The sequence below is a fragment of the Rhinopithecus bieti genome, unplaced genomic scaffold (genome assembly GCF_001698545.2).
Source record: "Rhinopithecus bieti isolate Rb0 unplaced genomic scaffold, ASM169854v2 scaffold_6782, whole genome shotgun sequence".
Lineage (NCBI taxonomy): Eukaryota > Metazoa > Chordata > Mammalia > Primates > Cercopithecidae > Rhinopithecus > Rhinopithecus bieti.
Window position 1 is genome coordinate 1942211 of NW_016805866.1, and position 26432 is coordinate 1968642.

At 41.3% G+C, this 26432-nt stretch overlaps 1 protein-coding gene across 10 annotated transcripts in view; it reads right to left on the minus strand.

Annotated features, from left to right (window-relative positions):
* Window positions 1-26432, minus strand: part of STON2 (stonin 2) — a 177185-nt gene that overhangs the window by 2423 nt on the left and 148330 nt on the right. For 8 of the 10 annotated variants that reach the window (XM_017873858.1, XM_017873855.1, XM_017873857.1 and 5 more), the window contains 2 exons: window positions 14556-16394; window positions 7240-7669 (listed from right to left, as the gene is read on the minus strand). In XM_017873858.1, the coding sequence (XP_017729347.1) occupies window positions 7365-7669; window positions 14556-16394 (2144 nt within the window). In that variant the 3' untranslated portion in view covers window positions 7240-7364. Of the gene's footprint in view, window positions 1-2487; window positions 5287-7239; window positions 7670-14555; window positions 16395-26432 lie in introns of those variants that run through there. The other 2 variants (XM_017873856.1, XM_017873861.1) reach the window with 2 other exon arrangements.

Genomic DNA, 26432 nt, shown 5'->3' on the forward strand with positions numbered 1-26432 from the left:
TTTAATTTTTTGTTAGTTTTGTTTGAAATTCCTGTTAAATTGCACTCTGGACATGACCTAGGCTAGCTTGTCCAACCCTTGGCCCATGACGGTTTTGAATGTGGCCCATGACAAATTCATAAACTTTCTTAAAACATACTATTTTGGCCGGGTGCTGCGGCTCATACCTCTTATCTTAGCACTCTGGAAGGCTGAGGCGGGGGGATCACCTGAGGTCAGGAGTTCAAGACCAGCTGGCCAACATGGTGAAATCCCATCTCTACTAAAAATATAAAAATTAGCCAGGCGTGGTGGTGCATGCCTGTAGTCCCAGCTACTCGGGAGGTTGAGGCAGGAGAATCATTTGAATCCGGGAGGTGGAGGTTGCAGTGAGCCGATATTGTGCCACTACACTCTAGCCTGGGTGACAGAGTGAGACTCCGTCTCAAAAAAAAAAAGAAAAACAAAAAACATTAGGCATGCTTTGAAAGCTCATCAGCTGTTGTTAGTGTTAGTGTATTAAATGTGTGGCCCAACCAAGACAATTCTTCTTCCTATGTGGCCCAGGGAAGCCAAAAGATTGGACATCCTTGACTAAGGTCTAGATATGTTGGAATTAACATATAATCCTCGTTTTTAGAAGAGTTACAGTTGCCATTCCAACTGGGAGAATTTCTATAAGTAGGCTGGATGGTAGTGCTTCCTACTTAAACCAATTTAATATTCCCAAGGCTTTTAAGAAAAACCTCAGCTCATTCTGTTTTCCCACCACTAAACTTATGGTGAAATATATATCACCTCTGAGATCATGATTTTATCTCACAAATTTCAACCTATCTTAGACCTCCATCTTACTGTGGTGACAAAATAAATGCATAGTAATGGTCAGTGGTTAATGCTGGAAGAACAAAGACCTAGTGCATGAAGACTGGTTGTGCACTCTTATCAAATGCTTTCTTTTCCTACTGACCATTGAAATGGGCAAGGCCCAGGCTCATAGATCTGTTTGACGTGCAGGAACAAAGCAATCAATCACCGTGACTATGGACAGCATCTATGCTACTATGCTTTTGGGCACAAAAATGTTTTTCAATGTGAATGAGGCACATTGTAGTTCAAATTCAGCAGCATATTAAGTGCCTAAGTGCTGACAGGGTTTATTACTTGACTCTGGAGGCAGGAATAAAAGGAAAGCAAAATTATTTAAGTCCTTCAGGAAATAAAAGCATGCTTGCTGGCTTTATTATGAGTATCTGATGATAAGTAAGGGTTAAGTAGCCTTAGAGTCTCAGGGTCAGTATTCTCTCAGCAAACATTTACTGAATACATACTCATTTTCCTTTATTTCATGAGTATACATTTGCCCTATCGGCAAGCATTTAAGGTGGCTGAACCCTATTATATTCCAAGCTTTGTGCTAGGTGTTGGAAACACAAAAAATTATATACATTCCTTGCTTTCATGGATCCCATTTCTCAGAAACATAAGTTTCTAGGGAAATAAACTCTTACTCCCAGCCACTGGATTTGAATAGAAATCAGTCTCATTTCAAATAAAAAATATTTTAAATCAAACAGTGTTCTCAAGGATTATGAACCCTGCCAATAATGCAAGAAGGCACAGTCCTAAGGGAAGAGCCAAATAGAAAAAATGAAACTGTCCAGATAATATTTAATATGAATGAAATTCAAACTTTTGATAAGGAATAACTAGTACTATGTCTGCAAGAGCAGGCAAGGGGGATCTAATGGTATCCCCACAAATTGCCTCACATTGTCTTGTCTGACATGTCAAAATGAGTACATTTCTTATCTTTTTGCTATAAAGTCAAAAAGCAGGCCCTAGACTCAAAAGAAAGCACAGCTCTTGATACCACGTGATACCGAATTTATGTTCTAAGAGTAATACTATATACTGGTAAAATGAATTCATTTTTACTATTTTCACATTATTGATAAAGATTGTGACCAAAAAAGAAAATAAAAGTCCAGGTTCAGGGTGGCAAAAATAGAATCTGCACATCCACTGGTAATTTGCCCAACTGTTTTCTATGTAGGCTATTACATAATTAATTTGCCCACTTGTGTTTTCTATAGAAGTTATTTAAAACTAGTAAAACACTCCTTACATCTAAAAATATATAGTATTATAATCCCCAAGCCCCTAAATGCTATCCATAATCAGTTTCCTAAAAACAGTAGAGGGAAAACAAATTTGATGAAATTAAGATGTTAGGTTTTTAAAAATTAATAACAATTTATGGGTCCGGTATGGTGGCTCACACCTATAATCCCAGAGCTTTGGGAGACTGAGGCAGGCTTATCACCTGAGGTCAGGCATTTGAGACCAGCCTGGCCAACATGGTGAAACCCTGTCTCTACTAAAAATACAAAAATTAGTGGTGCATGGTGATGGGCGCCTGTAATCCCAGCTACTCTCAGGAGGCTGAGGCAGAAGAATTGCCTGAACTCAGAAGGCAGAGGTTGCAATGAGCCAAGATTGCACCATTGCACTCCAGCCTGGGCAACAAGAGCAAAACTCTGTCTCAATAATAATAATAATAATAATAATAATTTGCTTGCAGAATATAGATAGCATAGAAGGGATTTTTCCCAACTCTTGGTTTAAAAAAAAAAAAAAAAAAAGTCCAGGTGCATGTACACTGGAAATGAGAATTTACCATGGTGGGGGAAGATAAGCTCCAACAAGCAATCCACATGTGATGCTAGCAGATGAGGCAGAGATCTTGACGGAGTGCTAAGCCTTAGTGACTAAGGAAGGTGCTGGGATGAGCTTCATTTCCCTTGCCAACTCTCCAGTCCATTTAGATGTTCTATGAGGAGTCAATCTCAAAAGCCTTTAGTACAACAGGGGAAGAGATATGCTCTGAAATCCCTTGATAAAAACCTCAAAGGAACTCCACTGTATTTCAAAGAGCATGAAAAACCACTTATGAAGAAAAGACAAATGAAGTTAGAGAGTCTTATTACTATTGAGACTAAATCTATATTTAGAAGGAATCTTGGTAGACATATAGAGCAAATCCAACGTAAGATTCCCTTTCACAGCACGTGGGATAGGTGGTTATTTTAACCATTGGGCATTCACAGGAACAGGAAATTTTGCTAACTTGAGTCTATTCCTCTTTAGAACAACTCTTATTAGAAAATTCTTCCTTATATTGAAGCAAACATTTGTCATCTGTGAAGTTCCTCTTTGTTCTTATTTTTGCCCTTTGAAGCTACACAGAATAAGTCTAATTCCTCTTCCTTTTTATAGCGCAACAGAAATTTCGAGGCAGCTATTATATCATTCCCTCCTTGTCTGCACTCCCTTTCCAGCTATACCTTCTGTTCCTTCAGGGAAGCTATTCCTTTGTTCTTGTATCATCAGACCCTTTACAACCCTGGTCACCTGCCTGTGGACACAATCAACTTATTAATGTCTCTCTTAAAATATGATACCCATAATTGAAGTCAATTTAGATATGGACTAGATGGAGGGTTAATGAAAGCATGCAAGGCTTTTATTAACACCAGCTGAACACATTAGCTTTGTGAATAGCCATGATATATTTCTGAGTCAACATTGAACCTCCATTTCTGTAAGGAAATATTTCTCTATGAAGTACTGTGAAACCAGGTCTTCCTAACACTATTCCCATCAACACCACACACATCCATAAACACACACTCACTCTGTACTTAGAGGGTTGCATTTTAAAAACCCAGAATATAGGGTTTCTCATTAATGCCTATTCAATCATTCTTTTACTTTCAGTCTTAGTTCAGATATTTCAAAATACTGTAACTATTTCTATATCCCAGTGTCAATACATATTTAGAATCCAATGATTGTTCATTGAATACATTAATCTTGAATCCATCAGCCAAAAACGGGAGATATTGTTCATTTCTGCATCATCTACAAATCCAACAAAGTGTGCTTTCTGTCCCCCCACTCTATTCTTCATGGGAGAAAACACCAAGATACAAATAAGAAGAGGTGAGTAGGAATGGATGAAGGAAAAGATTAAGTGTCCCAGAAACAGATGAAGAAAAGGAAGATGGAGTGAGTGTTCTGACTCTTGGAATCAGGATATAATGTTCCCAACATTAGAAAAATATGACTTTTCCCTGTCTCTATCCTAGAGATGCCTTTTCAATCCATTACAATACCGTGATCATCAAACTCTGAATTTTGGGGGAAAGCTCATTCAAGCTTAATTTTAAAACAGCTTTAAAAATTATCTTTGCAGCTTAAATTTCCTATAAAGTTTGGGTTAAAGGGACATGCAACTGTTTATTGGTCATGAGGTATAAAAAGCACTCCCAAATGCCCCTTACAAATGCCTGAGGTATTATAGATATTTGTTTCAGGAATCAGAAGTGGACTGTATTTTTCAGTGTGAATTTGGGAATTCACTGAGATTAAATCTACCTCTTGAACTGAACATCATCTTACATTTAATGTCTCTTTTCTCCAGAATGAAGAAAACTAAGCTTAATTTTTGCCTTCCCCTCAACAGCCATTTTGCAGAATGTGGGTCCATTCAGAATTAAAGAGTCTCCTACTGTGCCTTTTTCCATTGTCTATTGTGACTCAGGATAGCAAATCCTGTGACTGAAACCTTAGAGAGATGGAAAAAGTGTTCCAATCTAAACAATCTAGAGCCAGAAGGGAAATGTCTTGGAAACTTAACATTTAAGAATGGAGACACCTCAAAAAGGTCTAGTAAGACCCAAACAGGAAATTTGTTTTGCACCTTTTCTGAGTCTTTTCTAGACGGAGTGAAAGAGATGGATTCTTAATTAACTTCTCAAGACTGCCTTTTCCAGAAACTTATACGAGTGACAGATGAACATCAGAAGGTAATCGTGCTAACACTGATGTGGGAGGTTCTTTTCCTGACTGTAACAGTCACAACAAACCACATACCAGTGCTGTGAGATAAGCAGAGACAAGACAAGGAGGCTTAATTATACAGTAAGCTCCAACAGTCAGGTGAACCACGTGCTTTAGGCATAACCAGAATCAAAGAGCCTCTCTAAAAGCCACCATTCTCATGGTTTCCTGGTAAAATACAAGTAACTACAAACAGGAAGATCTGGTACACTGTTCCCAACATGGAGTGGCCACAGCAGGTATTGACTGAAACTTCAGCTACTCAGGAAGACACCCTATCATGACCCTGGGATTAGGATTCCTTCCCGCAAGGCTTTGTCACTGCACTCCACACTCCTTGGGATTTTCCATTTCATCTCCTTCAAAGTCCGGCTTCAAACTCTTTTTTTGCTCAATTTCCACCTGCCAAGAATAGAAGTTGGAGATAAAGATCAACAAGAAGAGAAAAGCATGCAAATAAATAAATAAACCAAAACTCCATAGGTGCTTTGAGATTTCTTGTAATTTTGCTAACGTTTTGGGCTTTAGCCACATTGGAGCTACTGGCCCTGAATATATCATGTCTCCCTCTTTGTACATGTTCTTTGATTGGTCTGTAATTCCCTTTCCCTCATGGTCCACCAGGAAAATTCTTATTCTTTGCCTTGTACATTTGGACAAAGGTCACCCCTTCGGTGAAGCCATTTTTGACTTACTAAGTAGAATCAGGTACTTCTCCCTGTGAATATCTCCACTGTACCTTGCACACCTGTCTGGCTCTACTATACCATGGGCTCCACAAGACAAGCAGGATCTTGTTCAATATTTTATGCAATAATGTAGGAATACAGCGGGCAATCGACAAAGATTTATCAAATGAATTAATTCCTTTGTAATTGACTGTTTGCACTCCCTCAATACTTGTTTTCTGGTCCTTTTTTTTTTTTTTTTTTTTTTTTTTTTTGAGACAGGGTCTCATTCTGTTACCCAGACTGGAGTGCAGCAGCACAATCTTGGCTCACAGCTCACCACAATCTCCACTTCCCAGGCTCAAGTGATTCTCCTGCCTCAGCCTCTAGAGTAGCTAAGATTACAGGCACGCACCACCACGCCTGGATAATTTTTGAATTTTTAGTGGAGACAGGGTTTCACCATGTTGGCCAGGCTGGTCTTGAATTCCCGACCTCAAATGATCCACCGGCCTTGGCCTCCCAAAGGTCTGGGATTACAGGTATGAGCCACAGCACCTGGCCACCTCCAATACTTTCTCTCTTTAGAAAACCTCCAAACTGATAAATACTGGAGTGTTTACAGTTCTACCATATCTTCTGCAACATACTGTCGCTGTAATTATCAATAAATTAATAGATTAATCTTTGAAAGTAATACATCTCAACTGAAATCTTTGACAGCTCAGGCAAGGAATTCTTCGAGTTCAGGGTTCAAGTTGCTCCTCTCAGCACCACTTTGGGTATTTATGATGCTTGACCTACATACAGGGTAATGATTCAACACCCAACAGTCAGGTTTGAGGGAAGTGCTATTTTTTTCCTCGCCACAAGATGGAGTGTTTGTTCCTTTTGGTAGTTAAATATTTTAGCCCACACAACTAAGGAAACATTTAGAGGAACAATAAATCACCATATAAATCCAAGGATATTATTATAAATAGAAAACCACTTTGCAAAATCCTTCTTTAACAAACTCCCTTTCCAATCGTTGGCATTTAATCTCCTATTGAATTTCTAACTCCCCAGGAATGTATCGCTTTCTGTTTATGTCAGAAAACTCTAAGTTTCATGATTCCTTCCACAGCCCTGATCCTGTTACTATTATAAACATCTGCTTGGCTTTTGAGTTTTGTCCTGTTACAGCCCAGTACCCCAGTCATACATGTCCTAACTTCGTTCAGGTCCACTTCATCAACTCTAACTGAAACATATGCTTTGGGATAGCGCTTTCTCTCCTCTATTTCCAAGCTTACTACTCTGTGACATCAATTATATCGCAAATGAATAATAACAACTTTACCCCATTATGCTTTTTCTTTTTTTGAGACACAGTCTGGCTCTGTCACTCAGGTTGGAGTACAGTGGTGCAATCACGGCTCACTGCAGCCTCAACCTCTCAGACTCAAGTGATCCTCCTGCCTCAGCCTCCTGAGTAGCTGGACTACACGCACATGCCACCATGCCCGGCTAATTTTTGTACTTTTTACTTTTACATGTTGGCCAGGCTGGTCTTGAACTCCTGAACTCAAGTAATCAGGCCACCTCCACCTCCCAAAGTGCTGGGATTACAGGTGTGAGCCACTGTGCCCGGCCCCCATTATTCTTTTTGTTGTCATTGCTCATAATGACAGAAAGACATTATATTCTCTTTGATGAGCCTCTTTGTTTTTTTCCAATCTTTCTCTCATCCACTAGCCAGATGATGCATTTAAATCAGAGCAGACGCATCCACAGCTATGTAGGGGGAACTTCCTCTAAGGCAGTAAGAGGTTACCAGGCGAGAACACAGTAAGCATGGCTAAAGGAATAAGGGAGGGTAGTGGGGTGAACAAATGGACTTGGAAGCATTAGCCAGATGCTTCCCAAGGCTACCTGGTAGCTGTAGTGTGCAGAATAATTGACCCACTTCCTGACATCAGTCTTATCTTCCACAGAGATAGATCTCACGCTGGCTTTGGAGGCAGAAGTTGTGGGCATGCTGAACTCGACATTCACGTGATTGGCAAATCTGGAAGGCACTTCCCGGTCAGAGCCGAGTTCAAGGTGGCAAAAGAAACAGTGTGGGTGACCGGAAGCTATGAAAGAAAGACAATCGAGAGATCAGATTATTTGGGGAGAAAGTGGAAGGAGCAGCCAAAGGGGCCACTTCAGTAATAAAGGAGGCCTGTGGGCTCAGCACCTGGCAGGCTTTCAGCGGGTCCAGTGTTGAGCAATAGGATCCACCTGGCTCAGCAGAATTCACGTTCTGTGTGCCTCAGCCCCTTGATATAATAACTCCATCGGATTCTAGCAGCCTGGTATCCCAGCAATAAAACCCAAGGCCTGAGAAACAGGGGCCATCCTGCCTGCTCGGGTGAGAGTGAGATGTGAACACAGCCCAAACACTAAGAAAAAAGGGGTAAGGATGTAAAGAATGGAATAGAAGGGATCAGCACTTGGCACCTAATAAAATATCAGTGACAGCTTCCTGGAGCAAATCATTGCTTTCCTTTGACGAATGAACTGATTTTCTTAATAGCATTTCATAGTTTCAAAATGCTTTTGGCATGCTTTTGTGCGTGAGTGATATATGTAAATGACAAAGACTTTATAAATAGCACACAGATATTAGCGAGGCATATGGAACACTGGGCAAAACACCAACTAGCAGAACACCTGGGTTGGACTTCCAGCTCCCCTACCAAGCAGCAGAGCTCCTGCCCTCAAGTCCTTTATAGTCTCCAGGCCTCAATTCCTCCTCTGTAAAGTGGGGAGATTAGGGTACGAGGAAACAGTACAACATGGTGGACTGGACAATGCCAGGCACAGTCCCTTGCTGCTCCTTAATTCTATACATCTATGGGAAATTCCACTATACTCGCGATGGCAAACTTCGGGTTTGATTTTTCACTCGAGAATTGTTATTGAGATTTTTGAGGAAAAAGAGTTAGAGCTTAGTTCTATGACCATAACCACTGAAAACACCACTGTCATTCATCTGCCATATAGGAAGCATTGAAGCACCCTATGACTCGTTCGATGTTAAATCTTTTTTTTTTTTTTTTTTGGAGACGGAGTCTCACTCTGTCACCCAGGCTGGAGTGCAGTGGTGCGATCTCGGCTCACCTGCAACCTCCGCCTCCTAGGTTCACGCCATTCTCCTGCTTCAGCCTCCTGAGTAGCTGGGACTACAGGCACCCGCCACCACGCCCAGCTAATTTTTTGTATTTTTAGTAGAGACGGGGTTTCACCACGTTAGCCATGATGGTCTTGATCTCCTGACCTTGTGATCCTCCCGCCTGGGCCTCCCAAAGTGCTGGGATTACAGGCATGAACCACCACGCCTGGCCTCGATGTTAAATCTTTTACACAGATTCTCTTTGAGTCTTCATTACGATCCTTTGAGGTCAGAATGTTACCTTCGTTTTACAGTTGAGGAAGGTAAGGCTTAGGGAGGTAAAATGAGCTACCCAGAGTCACAGTTAGAAAGTGGCAAAGCTGGGCCGGGCGTGGTGGCTCAAGCCTGTAATCCCAGCACTTTGGGAGGCCGAGACGGGTGGATCACGAGGTCAGGAGATCGAGATCATCCTGGCGAACACGGTGAAACCCCATCTCTACTAAAAATACAAAAAACTAGCCAGGCGAGGTGGCGGGCGCCTGTAGTCCCAGCTACTCGGGAGGCCGAGGCAGGAGAATGGCGTGAACCGGGAGGCGGAGCTTGCAGTGAGCTGAGATCCCGCCACTGCACTCCAGCCTGGGCGACAGAGCGAGACTCCGTCTCAAAAAAAAAAAAGAAGAAAGTGGCAAATCTAAAAACAACCTAGCAGGAGGCCAAGGTGGGTGGATCACGAGGTCAGGAGATCGAGACCATCCTGGCTAACAAGGTGAAACCCCATCTGTACTAAAAATACAAAAAATTAGGCGGGCGTGGTGGCAGGCGCCTGTAGTCCCAGCTACTCAGGAGGCTGAGGCAGGAGAATGGCATGAACCCGGGAGGCGGAGCTTGCAGTGAGCCGAGATTGCACCACTGCACTCCAGCCTGGGGGACAGAGAGAAACTCTGTCTCAAAAAAAAACAAAAAACAAAAAAACGGAACCTAGCAGTCTGACCCCAGAGTGTTCTTAACCACTTTGTCTGAGTCATAACCTCATGGTCCCCAAAACACAAGACCAAGTTTGCAGGGTGACGGGGTAGAGGGGGATTGAGCTATAAGAACCCTCATATAGCAACTAGCTATAGATAGCCAACATGAAATGACCTTGCCTTAATTATGTAACTGAAACAGCCCCTTAGTTATCCCAGTTTCCACAAACAAACAATTCCAATGTTCTTTATTGGTCTGGCCAGGACTTTTCAATCTCAGAGAGTGAGGACATACACACCCGCTCTCCAAGGAAAACATTAGATAGTGAAGTATTTGTTTTGCTCTGTTTCACAGACATAACATATTTCAGTGGTTATTTCTAAAGAGTAAAGCTTTGGAAAATTGAAAATGTGCACTAATTTTAGGAAAAGAATTTAAGTAAGATACATATAACAGTAAAATTAAATTACTTGAAAATGAATCCATTCAATGTTTTTAAATTGTGTGCCACACATGTAATAATACAGCTATCATTTATGGGACATTTATTACAGGCCAGATACTGCGCTAAGCCCTTAAAAGCATTATCTCATTTCATTCTGAATGAACTAGATATTAATAACCCTATTTTATAGATGAGAAAAATTAGGTTTCTCTGAGAGGGTTAAGTAAATTGCCCGAGGTCGCACAGCCATTAAGTGGTAGAGCTGGAAATAAGATTCAGAGATGACTCTGCCTTCAAACTATGTCCTAAATTCTTCTCAATATATTGCTGTGAAATTAGATCACAACAAAGTATACAGAAGCATCTCTTAATTTAATAGCAACTTGGACAACTCTTTTAATCTAATTACACTTATTTTGCACATTGTTGGAATATGGAGAAATCTTTCCTTTCTACCCAACTGATTCCCTCCTTTTACTCCACCAAAGTGTATTCACAGCAAATTCTGAAAGCAGCATTCTTTCCTAGAATCCTAGCATCAACTCTCAGATGGGTAAGGGTGGTGGACAATTGAGGAAATTCAATTTTAAAAGCTATTGTGATTTAATTCATAGTAATGCATTAAATAAGTCCACACATTCTGTCATTTTCCTTGATGAGGTTGAGAAAATTCAACAAAAAATTCAGATTTTTAAAATTTCCCATACAAGGATGATCATATTGGGACTGTTTTCCCTCTACCAGGTCTAATGAGAAGGGGGGTTCCTGCAAAGAAAGCCACGTATGCAGGACAGAATGTTTCATTTCCTGGCGGATGATCTGTGGAAGCAGCAGGACTTATTTTGGTGCCTTCTAAGATGAAGAAAAACTCCCAGCACTTTGGGAGGCTGAGGCGGGCAGATCACGAGGTCAGGAGATCGAGACCATCCTGGCTAAGATGGTGAAACCCCGTCTCTACTAAAAATACAAAAAAATTAGCCATGCGTGGTGGCAGGCGCCTTGTAGTCCCAGCTACAAGGGAGGCTGAGGCAGGAGAATGGAGTGAACCCAGGAGGCGGAGCTTGCAGTGAGCCAAGATCGTGCCACTGCACTCCAGGCTGGGTGCCAGAGACTCCATCTCAAACAAAAAAAGAAAAACTCTTGGGATGAGGGTGGGAGGGGTCCTTGGAGAGCTCAGAGAGGGGAGCTGCCCACGTATGTGGCTGGGCTGGGCCAGGCTGGGCTGAGCCCCACCGGCGGGAGTCACGTTGGAATTCAAAGGTGGCTGCTTGGTCTCTTGGTGGCTGGGAATGGGACAAGCCTGCTGTGGCTATAGGCTAGGGATGCCAGCAACACAAGGGTGATGACCTGCTGGCCTCTGTTGCCTGGGCTTTGACTGCCCTGCCCACTGGGGCCTGGGAATGCAGGGCCACTGTAGGCAGGAACGTGTGAGGAGAGGTCGGCTTCCAGCCAGCCAGGCCTTTGACTTCAGCTGAGCCCTAGCTTCCTTAAAGAAGGTTAAGGATTACCAAAAATAACCTGTACAAAGCATCTTCCCAGGGCTGTCTGAACACCTAGACAGAAGAGCCCAGGAAAGGGCTATTACTACAAGATAACCATCAATTCTCTGGGTTCCCGGATGGAACACTCCAAGGGAGGGCAGGAGCTGGGCACAGTGAATACCAGCAGTGGGCGAGAACTTCCATTCTGCCTGGAATTCAGATCCTATACACTGCAAGTTTCCAGAAAAGGGTGCTGTCCATTTCCCGAACAGGTATGGAAAACATACCATTGACCAGAGAAGTATAAGCAGCCTCTTTTTGGGGTTTCACTATTGAAAATATTGTTATATAACCATGACAGCGAAAGCAGTAATGGGGCAAGGCTGTGAGGATTTAAGTAAGAAACATCAACAGATATCCTTATACTGTGCTATATTTCAAAAATCTTCCACAAACGAGGTTCCAGCAATCTGGAAACAGATATGTAAAACAGCATATAAGCTGCATTTACTTGCCCTTGAGCCAACAGAACACTCTCCACTGGGAATCATTAGGAGAGTGTTTGCTGCAGGCCTGGTTTTGCTTTTTCCCTGTCCTGTGTCCATCCTCCCTCTTTTCTGGTAGCAGTCTTTCTCTTTCTCTCCTTTTGGGAAATAATCTTCCCCAGGGCTACATGTTGTCTTGGTGGTCACGTCAGTCAAAACACACTCCTCTCCCCTAGTCTCTTGAGCCAAGTTGCAAAACAACAAAAAAATAGGGCCAGGGGTGGTGCCTTAGGCCTGTAATCCCAGCACTTTGGGAGTAGGAGGCAGGCAGATCACCTGAGGTCAGGAGTTCAAGACCAGCCTGGCTAACATGGTGAAACCCTGCCTCTACTAAAAATACAAAAATTTAGCTACTCAGGAGGCTGATGCAGGAGAATCGCTTGAACCCAGGAGGTGGAAGTTGTAGTGAGCCGAGATCGCGCCACTGCACTCTAGCCTGGGTGACACGGCGAGACTTCATTTAAAAAAACAAACAAACAAAACCAAAAAATAGTCTGTGATGATTTGTCCTAAGGCTACATGCTGAGGAGATATCCATTAGTCTCTATGACCAGAGCTACTCTACTGCTGTCTTTCTAAAGTCTTCTGGATCAGTCTTTTCCTCAGGTCTCTGAGCTATCCCATCCAATAATTTGTTTTGTTGCTTAAGGTAGCCAATAAGTCTTTGTTACTTATAATAATAATAATAATAATAATAATAAACCTTCATGCAGTACTTTTAAATGTTTGGGAGAAATCACTTTGAAACAAATAGATACGTTTGTACTCACTGGAAAAACTGCAAATATCTGTTCTTCTGGTAGAAATTATTTCAATATTTGTGTCTATTTGACTCCATCTATCAGGAGACCCCCGTGATAGATTGAGAAAAGGACCCTGGATGTGACTGCATGACTCTCTAGATGCGTCACATCACCTTCCCAACCTTAATTTTCTCATCTATAAATAACCTAAGTTATCCCCAAGGTCCCTTCCAGCTTGAAAATCCGGTAATTCCATGGTTGTCTTTTTCCAAGGGCTTCCGTGTCAGAGGAGAGTTCAGGGTTTTCTCTCTTCCTCTGTCAAGTCAGAGGGGCCCCGTGGATAAGGTAGAAGTTACAGTGCTACCGCCAGCAGAAGACAGTGCTGACTTCAGGGGAAATGAATAAGCAGGCACAGAGAGGAACACTTGGTTTTAAAAATTCTGTCAGTTTAGAAATCCAGCCTCAAACACAGAGGTCCAATTGTCTCTTCAGTTTGCACAGCTACACCCAGTGTCTGATACAGAACGCCCTGGTGTGTGTCCATTCCCTGGACTGCCTGGGGAGCTGGCCAGATCCTACTGCCGTCTGCCATCACATTGCTTTACACTTAGGATATAATAATACAGCCACTTCACACTCAGAGCGGGAGAGGAAGACTCTGAACACACTGCTAGGATTTATAGTGAGAATGGAAGAAAGGATAGCCACATAAGAGAAAGCCATTTGAATCAAGAGTTTTCCAAACCTTATTCTTTTGCTCAGCTAGCATATCCACTTTTATTAACAGATGGGCAAAATGTATTCTAAACAAGAAAAGAAGGGGTTTAAAGGCTTACAAGATCATGGGCTTGCTGCCTACCATTGGGGTCACCCAGACATACTCTAAGAAATATATGTATTAGTGCTGGTTTGACTGCTCCCTCATTTTGTCATTTCACTAAATCTCACTGGACCCACGGGGGAACTGCCTTCTGCACTCACTCAAGCACAAAAGCATCCCTGATAGCCGTGAGCAGCCCAGCTAGGGCTGGTAAGCGTTTTTGTTTGTTTGTTTGTCTAAATAAAACATTCTTTTCTTTATATTTTGTCTGCTAGAATTCTGGCCCTTTTAGAAATTCATGTCCTAGCTGGATCTTCAGTCTGATTGAAGGCCACTTTTCTTTCCCATCCCCCAGTCCCAGAGCCAAACTCTGAAGTTGAGATATGATGACTGACAGGCCTTGCACGGGGTAGCTGGAGTCATAAAATTAACCTCTCAGTGTATTGTCCATGACTGGCCATAAACTGGCCCTTTTACCTACATCGAGGGCAGTGTGAGAAAGATGTCTCTTCAGAAGCCATCTAGAAATGAATCACTTCCAGCACCACAGCTAATACGTTAATGAGTCCCCAAAGAATATAAATTCAGAAGCGCTCCTGAAAAGCTGCTTAGTAGCTCAGCTGAGAAGAATAATCCCTAGTTTCATGGAAGATGTGGGATAATGAGGGGGTGAAAAGACAGAGTGAACTGGGACACTATATGCATTACTTACCTTGCTCAATTATTTTTTTTCTGGTCCCACTCCCCTCCATCACCACTCCCATCACACAGTAAAAACACGCACTTCATACAGGATGTGGAACTTTGATCTCAGCTTTTTTACAACTGTATGTTTGTTTTCACAGAAGAGGAACCGCCACCCACCTGAGTTTTTGTCGGGCAGTCGGTTTATCCTCCACACAATGGAGTTGAAGGCATGCTCATACTTGGCAGTTCCCAGAGTTACTCTCATGACAGGCTCAGAGCCAGAAACACTAGTGGAGCCAAAACTTGCCCCCCGGTTCACTTTGGCTTTCAAAGACTTTTCCCCCAGGACACTTTCCCTGCGGAAGTTTTTCACCCACTCACTGGGCACAGGGTAACGGATCATCACATTCTCACAGGGAACCTGAGTGAGGGGGTCACGATTGGAGGAGAAGCCAGTTGACATCCTCAGCCAGCTCTGCACCTCCACCTCTGCCCCATTGACGCTTGCGGCTGTCCTGAGTGTGAAAGGCAAGGTCTTCTCAGCAAACAGTGTCCTGAACCGCATTAGCTCAAACCGGCACGCATCCAAAGGGTTGAACAGAATGACCCGCGAGTTGTGGAATACATCCTCATCCACACACCCGTGGAAACGGCACTCATGGAGCTTGATCCACTTTGTGGTGGTGGTGGGCATGATGTCCTGCCTCAAAACTATTTCATTCCCTTTGATGAGGATGTCATTGAGGCCCAGGCGGCACTCTGCGAGCCCAGACAGGAAACTCAGGATGTGGATCCGCGTCAAGACATGGTGCTGGAGAATCTGGTTGTCTCCTTTGCTCACGGTGCCAGAGAATTCATCTCTGACATCCACTGTAATCTCCTCTTCAAGGTAGTTCAGGCCAACTGTGCTCAAATCCATTGACAACACTGGCAGATCCATGAGACGGTCCTGAACTGCATGGATGAAACTCAGGAAGTCATCGTAATTGGTGGTGCCCAGCTTAATCACCTGTTCCCTCTCTGCTGTGTGAGCCACAGCAGGTTTGGGCTGGTATTTCTTCTTCTCCTTATAGGTGACACGGTCTATCCGCAAGCTGTGGATTCTGCCATTCTCATCATAGTTTTGAAGCCGGGGTTCTGAAATCTCGTGACAGATCTCCAGCTTGAACTCACGGAATGGTTTTTCTAGGCCCTGCTCATAGTACAGCTGCAGGTAACCAGCATCCGTCAGTTTGACGTAGATCGGTCCCCAGTGCCTGGAGGACATGATGTTTTTCTTCTCAGGGATCCTCAACATCATTGGCCACCCGTCACGGGGCTGGGACCATGCTGATCCAGGCGGGTGAGCATCTAGTTCAATCCAGGCTATCGGGTCATCATCAGGTAGAGCTGCACTGCCAAAGTGATCAGGGTCATCAATTTGGAGTTGTTTGAGTTTTTCAACAGCATCAGAGTGTGACTGGGTTTTGCTTGAATCATCAAAACTGATGGCATCCTGGTAGATGACAATGAGGGAATCTCTTTGGCTTTTGCCCGTGGTACTGGAAATGGAACTGTTTTGGGAGCGCCTCTCCTGTTCCTCAAAGAAAGCACTGAAAGGGTTGATAGGGGAAGGCTGTACATCCTGCAGAGTCTCATTCAGGAAAGGGTTGGTTGCCCTCCAAGGTGGAGCCTCAGCTACAGAAGGCGTGCGGTTTAAAGAGGAAATGTCCAGCTTCTGAACTTTGGAGACGTTCATCAAAGTGCTCTTGGGACGGTCCCTCTTCTTAAATGATCCCATTGAATTATAAGGTACATCTGGGATCACAGATGCACTTGGTGGAGTATTTGGCTTCAGAGGAGAGGTGATTGGTGCTAAAGGGCAGCTGATTTCATTGTCATCAAAGGTGACCCAGCTGGGAAAACGAGCAGAGGTCACTGGAGGGGCAGGGTGCCCATTCATGGCTGGACTGCCGGCCTGCCAGCTGATGGCCTCCATTTCTATTTCTTCATCTTCCTGAAGCGAGGAGGAATTGTCTAAAAGGAAAAGGAAAACGTATGAGCTACTGTTCGGGGCTCTAGAGGTAAGGAAAACTAAAGTATGGGAATGAGGGATTACTAGAATTTCAACTGGAATCTAGTACATTCCAAAGCAGCTCATTACCTGTTTCAGGTGCTTAGTCTGGGTGTAGATCTCACATATTTGTAACAAGCACCCCAGAGGAGCTATCACATTAAGTGCAATAAGAACACGATGGCTATATCAATACAGAAGTATTGACTGGTAGTACCAAGGTCTCTTGCAATTTATATACTCTTCCTTATTTTATAAAAGCTTCTGGAATAGATGTTTTCTGTACTTAGCTTTAAGAAATGTATTCTTAATTTTTAAACATTGAAAACCATCTCCTATATAAAATGATATAAGCTCATCTCACTGAAAAAAACAAGTTATCTTCTGTAAGTGATAATATGATTACAAATAATATTCTTGGAGGGATTTTAGCCTAAATACAATGAATAAATATTAAATACAAACGGTCAACCTTCTTAATTCAGTAAGTTCATACATGTGAATAAGAAAAACACAAAAACCCCAATAGAAGTCTGAGTAAAGAACATAAACAGACAACTCATGAAAGAGAAACTAAAAAATGTCTAATACGTATGTGAAAAATATCCAATCTCACTAGTAATAAGAAAAATGGCCGGGCACAGTGGCTCATGCCTGTAATCCCAGCACTTTGGGAGGCCGAGGTGGGCATATCACAAGGTTAGGAGTTCGAGACCAGCCTGGCCAACATGGTGAAACCGTCTCTACTAAAAATACAAAAAAATTAGTTGGGCGTAGTGGTGGATACCTGTTATCTCAGCTACTTGGGAGGCTGAGGCAGGAGAATCACTCGAACCTGGGAGGCAGAGATTGCAGTGAGCTGAGATCGCGCCACTGCACTGCAACCTGGGCAACAGAGCAAGACTCCGTCTCAAAAATGAAAATGAAAAAAAAAAAAAATTCAGTGAAGGTTCTGAAAGATTTTAGTGCTCAATGAGGGTAAGAGTGCCATAATAGGAGCACTAAGTGGACGCTTAATGAAACTGTAAGTTGCAACAGATGCTCTGAAAAGAGATTGGGCAATTTATATTAAGGACCTTAACACATGTTCATAAACAATGACTTAGTAACTCTACCCTAAGAAAATAAATCTAAATTATGAACCAAGTTTGAAGAACAGAGATGTCAATTTTGGCATTATTTATAATAGGGGAAAATATTTTAAATATTCAACAATTGGGTAAGTGTTAAGAAATTGAAGCCTACAATAAAATAATACCCACCCACTAAAATGTTTACAAGTATACAGTATATCATGAGGAAATGCTCATGATATAATCCTTTTTTCTCTAAAATATTTTTTCCATCTTGAAGTTTATTTTTTATGATAAAAAGGTTATTACAAATAGAACTCCACTTTAGCAGGGCCTTCCAGGAAGGAGATAATAGGACTTGGGTTTGATGAGGGAAAGATCTAAATTTTTTCAGTAACCTAAGGACCGTGGGTATCTGCTGGGGCTGTGGGAAGGGAGGGGAAATGAGGCTTTTAGCAAGGAGGAATGAATTCTGATGAAGGAACAGCACAGACAACAAATGTGTGCATACAGTAGGTACTCAATAAGGTTTTTTGATAAAATAAGTGAGAAAATAAACTTTGCTTTAGAGTAGCTCTTCCATTCTCTACATCTCTGCAGGAATGTGTATGAGAGATCTCTGCTACCATCGCAACCACTGTTTCGATGATGGCCAGTCGTTTGGAATCAAAGGGAAATGGATACTCGAATGATTGAGTTTTCTGACCACCTCACTACACCTTCATGCGCATTACATCCAACCACACCATCAGCAATGCTGCACATAATTGCACATGCAATTACAAGGATGGGATGCTGACTTGTCATCCGTCTTTCCAAGTAATTTATTCAAACAGCAATTCTCTCAACTGAAAACGTCGGTTTGAAAATGTTAGGCTAGGCCGGGCACGGTGACTCACGCCTGTAATCCCAGCACTTTGGGAGGCCGAGGCAGACAGATCACTTGAGGTCAGGAGTTCGAGACCAGCCTGGCCAACACGGAAACCCTGTCTCTACTAAAAACGCAAAAATTAGCTGGGCGTGGTGGCACAAGCCTGTAATCCCAGCTGTTCGCGAGGCTGAGGCAGGAGAAGCGCTTGAACCTGGGAGGCAGAGGTTGCAGTGAGCCGAGATGGTGCTACTGCACTCCAGCCTGGGCGACAGAGCAAAACTCTGTCTCAAAAAAAAAAAAAACAAAAACAAAAAAGAAAAAAAAGAAAAAAGAAAAAGAAAATGTAGGCTAAACATGAGTATGCATATACATATACACATATCCATACCCACCCCAGAAACATAATGAGCAAAAAGCATTTTCTATATATACAGTGACTAAAAGGATTCTAAAGCATTTTAAATTAAAGATGAGAATCTCCTTCAAATTAAGCATGAATCCAGTTTTGTATATACATAAGTGATTTATTTTCTGAAAACTGAAGGGAAAACGGTCAGGAAACAACCTACACTTACAGTTTTTATATTTTATCATTTTGGTAACAAAGTCTAAAAGGAACATTGTGGTCCTGAGTGAAATATAATCACTTCCTTGGAATGGTACTTGATCCTGTCTAGAGAACGGGAAAGGGGTACATCTCAAAACTCATCAATTTCTAATGAGGCAGCTCTAGAGAGTCTTTGTGATGTAGTGTTTCCACCCAAACAATCTCTGCTGGCCCACCCCTGGCATCAGGGTTATCCTTTTTGTCTTAGAACTCACTCTCTAGTTTAAAACAAGCTGAAGTCCTTCTTTGGAGGGTGGCTTTCTGCCAAAGCTGTTTACACTTGCTGCCAAAGGATTCCCTTCTGTTGGGAATCTTGTCCTCAAAACAGCCCTTCTCATCTTCTCCTGAGCCAAACATGAAAAGAGAAAAAAGGGCCTTTGTCCCTACTGAAGATCATTTTCTTACAATAAATTCCTTTTCAAACTAAGTTAGTTTAAATCACACCAAGTCCTAAACATTTTTGAAACATTAGCGTTATAATACAAACTCAATGAGTGTCTTTAAATTTGAAGGGAAATGTTTGAATTCAATTAATTCACAGGGATTCTATTTTCTTTTTGACAGTCATTAAAAAATATCAAAAGACTTTGACAAACTTATCTTTCCTTTGATGGTTTCATGTTCCATAATTACATGAATTTTTAAAACTTATTCTCTGGGATGGTAGCCGGGCATAGGTAAAATTTCTGAAATAGAGTTTTTCTTTTTCTATGAAATAATTTATTTAAAGAAATCCGAGAATTTTAAGAAATAAATTATAAGAGTTTATTCTAAGGAAATAACAGGACAAGCATGCAATGATGTACACACTGATGTTTATTACGGCAATGTTTCCATCACAGAAAAACATGAAAAANAATTTCTGAAATAGAGTTTTTCTTTTCTATGAAATAATTTATTTAAAGAAATCCGAGAATTTTAAGAAATAAATTATAAGAGTTTATTCTAAGGAAATAACAGGACAAGCATGCAATGATGTACACACTGATGTTTATTACGGCAATGTTTCCATCACAGAAAAACATGAAAAAACCTGAATGCCCAACAATGGGACACTAGTTACATCAGTTGTTATATCCTTAAAATGAAATTCCATGTAGCTGTCAAGATGATGCTCTGATGCATGTTAATTCACATGGAAGTTGACTAGGACATATTGTTGAGTGAATAACAAGAAGCACCTAAAATCTGCAGTCAAATTGCCTGGGTTTCAATTCTATACCTACAGCATTTTAGATATGTGATTCTAGGCAAGTCTTAAATTTCCCCCTATCTCAGTTTTGCTATATATTTAATTAGAGAAATATTAAATCCTACCAGACAAGCAAATAATAAATGCTCAGTAGATGTAGGCTGTTACTACTACTACTACTACTGCTACTACTACTACTACTACTGCCACCACCACCACTACTACTGGAATGATAATGTAGTATGTATGTATTAGAAAGCTTTGGAATATAATAATCTCATAATATTTTGGTGTGAAAACAAATCTCTCATGGGATAAGAGGTGATTTTAAAAATTTGAAATCTGTATTCTTTCTTTCAAAAACTGTGATGTTCCTTACAAAATAAAGCAACATAGCATTATAATAAAAGTTATAATAAAAGTTCAAAACATCTCTTTATTATTACTACTAATTAACCTTAGATAAAGGAAATAAACTGCTTAGCTGTAGTCTGTAGTGAGAAAGCAGTGGTTAGATCTTTCCCAAGACAATTATTGCCGGTGTGGCTGGGACTGGAAACAACGAGAGGGGGAAAAGCTGGCAAATTTCTCCAGCAAGAAATAGGCAAAAACCAAGTATCTTGAACACAAAACGAATTCTTCTCCACAATTCAATTTACTGATTTATTAAAATAAAACAAAAAACTAAACTCCAGCATGATTTTAATTACTGTCTCTTCCACTGGCTACCACCAAATTGTTTTTATTATGAGTTGGGCTGCTGCCAAACAAAAGCCATGTGTAAGGATTAGGTTCTCATTCTATACTACAGGGAAAATTTCCAGTACCTAAGAGGTTCCTAGTGTCTTTACTGATGCAAACTGAAGAGAAACGGTGGATTCTTTTAATGTTAGGCCACAATCTATTTCAAATTCCTAAAAGATTAAATTAAATAAAGGGATTTCAGTAGTCATCAAAGTCACTAAAACTGAATAAAAAATAAGAACTATGGGAGGAGAATTAAGTGTCTATATTTTGAACATAGAGACTCTACTATCTTCTTTCCCTTATTTGTTAACCTAATTTGTCAATGCAATGACAAATACAAAAAAAAAAAGTATTGATAAATGTTCATTGGAATTTATTAGGAGTGGCAAGAACAAATGTTCTAAGATCACTGCAGGCTTCTAAACATGCAGTAGCAGTGACTATTACATAATAGCATATAAAGGCATACCTCGTCTTTTTGCACTTCACTTTACTGCACTTCACAGATACTGCATCTTTTATTAACAGAAGATCTGTGGCAACGCAAAGTCTGTCAGCACCATCTTTCCAACAGCATGTGCTCACTCTGTCTCTGGGTCACATTTTGGCAATTCTCACAATATTTCAAACATTTTCACTATAAATGTATCTGTTACCATGATCTGTGATTTTTGATGATACTATTGTAACTGTTTCGGGGCACCATAAACTGTGCCCATATAAGATGGTGAACTTAATCAATAAATGTGTGTGTTCTGGGCTGTTCTACAGTCTCGCCATTCCCCTATCTCTCTCTCTCTCTCTTCAGGCCTCCTTATTCCCTGAGACACAACAATATTGAAATTAGGCCAATTAATAATCCCACTATGGCCTCTAAGTATTCAGATGAAGAGTTACATGTCTCTTACTTTCAATCAAAAGTGAGAGATGAGTCAGCTTAGTGAAGAAGGCATGGCAAAAGCCCAGACAGGCGAAAAGCCCATGCCAGTTAACCCAGTTGTGAATGCAAAGGAAAACTTCTCAAAGGAAATTAAAAGTGCCACTCCAGTGAACACATGAATGGCAAGAAAGTGAAAGAGCTTGATTGATGATATGGAGGAAGTTTTAGTGGTCTGGATAGAGGATTAAACCAGTGACAATATTCTTGTAAGCCAGAGCCTAATTCAGAGGAAGGTCCCATCTCTCATCAATTCTATGAAGGTGGAAAGAGGTGAGGAAATCGCAGGAAAAAAAAATAAATAAATAAAGCTAGCAGAGGTTGGTTCACGAGGTTTAAGGGAAGAAGCCATTTCCATAACATAAAAGTAGAAGGTTAAACAGCAAGTGCTAATGTAGAAGCTGCAACAAGTTATCCAAAAGATTTACCTAATATGATTGAGGAAGGTGGCTACACTAAGCAACAGATTTTCACTGAAGATAAAACAGCCTTTTACCGGAAGAAGATACCATCTAGGATGTTAATAGCTAGAGAAAAGTCGATGCCTGGTTTCAAAACTTCAAAGGACAGGCTGACTCTCTTGTTAGTGGCTAATGTGGCTGGTGACTTTAAGTTTAAGCCATTGTTTATTTACCATTCCAAAAATCTTAGAGCCCTTAAGAATTATGCAAATCTACCTTGCCTGAGATCTATAAATGGAACAACAAAGGCTGGATGACAACACATCTGTTTACAGCATGAATTACTGAATATTGTAAGCCCAGGTTGAGACCTACTGCTCAGAAAAAAGAGGCTCCTTCCAAAAATATTACTACGCACTGACAATGCACCTGACTACCCGAGAGCACTGACAGAGATGCATAAAGAGATTAATGTTGTTTTCATGCCTACAGCCATGGAACATAACATCCATTCTTTTTTTTTTTTTTTTTTTTTTTGAGATGGAGTTTTGCTCCTGTCGCCCAGGATGTAGTGCAATGGGGCGATCTCAGCTTACCGCAACCTCCACCTCCCAGGTTCAAGCGATTCTCCTGCCTCAGTCTCCCGTGCAGCTGGGATTACAGGCATGTGCCACCACGCCTGGCTTATTTTGTATTTTTAGTAGAGACGGGGTTTCTCCATGTTGGTCAGGCTGGTCTTGAACTCCCGACCTCAGGTGATCCGCCTGCCTCAGCCTCCCAAAGTGCTGGGATTACAGACGTGAGCCACTGTGCCCGGCCCACAACATCCATTCTATATCCCATGGATCAAGGGGTAACTTTGATTTTCAAGTCTTCTTATTTAAGAAATACATTTTGTAAGGCTGCCATAGATAGTAATTCCTCTGATGGATTGGGGCAAGGTAAACTGACAAACTCCTGGAAAGGATTCATCATTCTAGATGCCATTACAAACATTTGTGATTCATGAGAGAAGTTAACCTTCACAGGAGTTTGTAAAAGTTGATTCCAAGCCTTGTGGATGACTTTGAGGAGTTCAAGACTTCAGTGGAGGAATAACTGCAGATGTGGCGGAAACAGCGAGAGAACGAGAAGTGAAACCTGAAGATATGACTGAATTGCTGTAATCTCGTAAGAAAACTTTTCTTTGGTCTTTTTTCCCCTTTTTATGGAGAACGGGGTCTCACTATGTTGCTCAGGCTGGTCTCAAACTCCTGGGCTCAAGCTATCCTTCTGCGTTTGCCTAAGTGCTCAGATTACAAGCATGATCCACTGCACGTGATCTCATGATAAAACTTTAATGGATGAGAAGTTGCATCTTATGGATGAGAAAATAAAAGTATTTTCTTGAGATAGAATCTCTCCTGATGAAGATGCTGTGAACATTGTTGAAATGACAGCAAAGATTTCAGAATATTACATAAACTGGGGCTGAAAAACTACCGATTGAGTACTATGCTTACTACCTGGGTGACGGGATCATTCATACCCCAAACTTCTATGTCATGCAATAGGCCCATGTAACAAACCTGCACATGTACCTGCTGAATCTAATATAAAAGTTGAGGCCAGGTGCAGTGGCTCACACCTGTAATCCAGCATTTTGGGAAGCCAACGTGGGCGGATCACTTGAGGTCAGGAGTTCAAGACCAGCCTGGCCAACATGGTGAAACCCCATCTCTACTAAAAATACAAAAATCAGCTGGGCATGGTGGCAGGCACCTGTAGTCCCAGCTACTCAGGGGGCTGAGGCAGGAGAATCACTTGAACCCAGGAGGTGAAGGTTGCAGTGAGCTGAGATCGTGCCACTGCACTCCAGCCAGAGCAACAGAATGAGACTCTGTCTCAAAAAAATAAAAAATAAAAAATAAATAAAATATAATAAAATAAATGTTGAAATTATTTTTTAAAAGAATATTACATAAACTTAGTTGATAAGGCAGCAGCAGGATTTGAGAGGAGTGACTCCAATTTTTAAAGATATTTTACTGTGTGTTAAATGTTATCAAATAGTATCGCATACTACAGACAAATCTTTCATGAAAGGGTCAACTGATGCAGCAAATATCATTGCTGTCTTACTTTAAGAAACTGTCACAGCCATTCCAACCCTCAGCAGCCACCACCCTAAGGCTGTTCACAAGAAAAAGATTATGACTTGCTGAAGGCTCAGGTGATCATTAGCATTTCTAGCAATAAAGTGTTTTTAATTACAGCATGTACATTATTTAGACATAATGCTATTGCACACTTAATAATATAGTGTAAGCATAAGTTTTATCTGTACTAGGAAACCAAAAAATGTGTGTGACTTGCTTTATTGCAATACTTGCTTTACTGCAATAGTCTGAAACCAAACCTACAGTATCTCTGAGGTATGCCTGTACTTAAAACTGTACAACCAGCCACAGATACACAGTAAGCATTTCATATTTATGGAGTAATTTGTTAAGTGAAAAGAGGAACACGGAATTTTGGGGTTTGGAGAGATTTCAGAAATAGTAAAACTTGACCTCTTCATTTTACAGAGAAGCCTGAGGTCAGCAATTTTAAGTAAACTGCCCAAGATGAGATCAGAAGTCAAGTCCTGCTTTTAATTTTTAGTAACTCTAGTATTTCCTTAATGCTTGTTCGTTAAGGTAAAATCTGGTTAATTTTTCCCATTACTTTTTGAGATTGGCAAGAGTTATCTTGACACAACTTCTTAGGAACGTTTTCAACAGGGAAAATAAGTTAATTAAATAAGGATTAACATCCATTGACATAGAGATGTCTTTGTGCAAAAGGTCAAGTGATGTCATGCACTAATGTGGAAATGCATAGGGTGAGAGAAGGGACTTAGTCATCTCAAGCTTATCAAGGGTGCTTCTAATGTGTGTAAAATATGCTGGGACCTACTTAGTCATCACGAAATACTATGATAAAAAGGAGAGCTGGAGGATGAGTCTATGCTGGGACCTGGTTAGTCATTACAAAATACTAATGATAAAAAGGACAGCCAGAGGATGAGTGTATTCACCTGGCTCAGCATTGTCCAGGACAGAGGATGCTTCAATGCTGGTAAAGTACCCAGTCAGAGATATCCCCGAAGTGAAGAAGCCAGTTCATCAAGCTACCACTTAACATTACTTAACAGAATCTTTATCAAGACACCACATTCTCATTTTTACTTACTAAGGTGACCTATGAAGCAGTACTGCGTACCTTCTTCAAATGACTGGTCCAGCCTGCCCTGCCAACTCCCTCCCTGCTATTAGGACAGGCTGACCCAACACATTCCAGCTTTCTTTTTTTTTTTGCTCAGAAAAGCAAGCATCAGACTTTAAGTTTGTTGACTGGTCCAGGACTATCCCCAGTTTATTCCATGTTGGTGGGGTATAGCCTCACGTGGTGACCAAGAATATCTTTTCTCTCTGGTTCTAAACTTCTGCCTCTGTTTTACCACTGCCCACTTCCCCATGCCTTCCCCAATACTCTACCTTTGGATCCCTACTTTTGGCCTCTTCCTCTAACAACCAACTATGACTGAACTGGCTTATTGGTTCCCTGCCTCAACGTGCCTTTCTGATATCAGTTTCTTGGGTTGTCTTAGATGAGGGCTCCATTCTCCAACTCAGCCTGGGCAGAGACTCCACTACAACACCTTGCTGTGGTCTGATAAGGCCAACACCCTACCCAGCAGAGGTCTCACACTGATGGCAGGGATATATTCTGGCATCTATGGTAAACTGAAAAATCAGTATTCTGCTTTATAAATTAATTCCTTAACATTTTATATAACAAGGTATCTTGAAAAGAGTTAACTAGTGATAGTGACACCTGCAGAGACCCTAAGCTGTGTTTTATTTTATTATTGCCATAGCAAAAAGTACCTGTTTCCTTCCTATTTTCAAATATAGTCATTTTCAACTGTAGAGCACATCCCCGTTGTTGGTTAATGACAGGAATGTATTCTGAGAAATGCAACATCAATGGTGATTTCCTCATTGTGGGAACATCATACATAGAGTGTAGTTACACAAACCTAGATAGTATATCATCATAGAGTGTAGTTACACAAACCTAGATAGTATATCATCATAGAGTGTAGTTACACAAACCTAGATAGAATATCATCATAGAGTGTAGTTACAC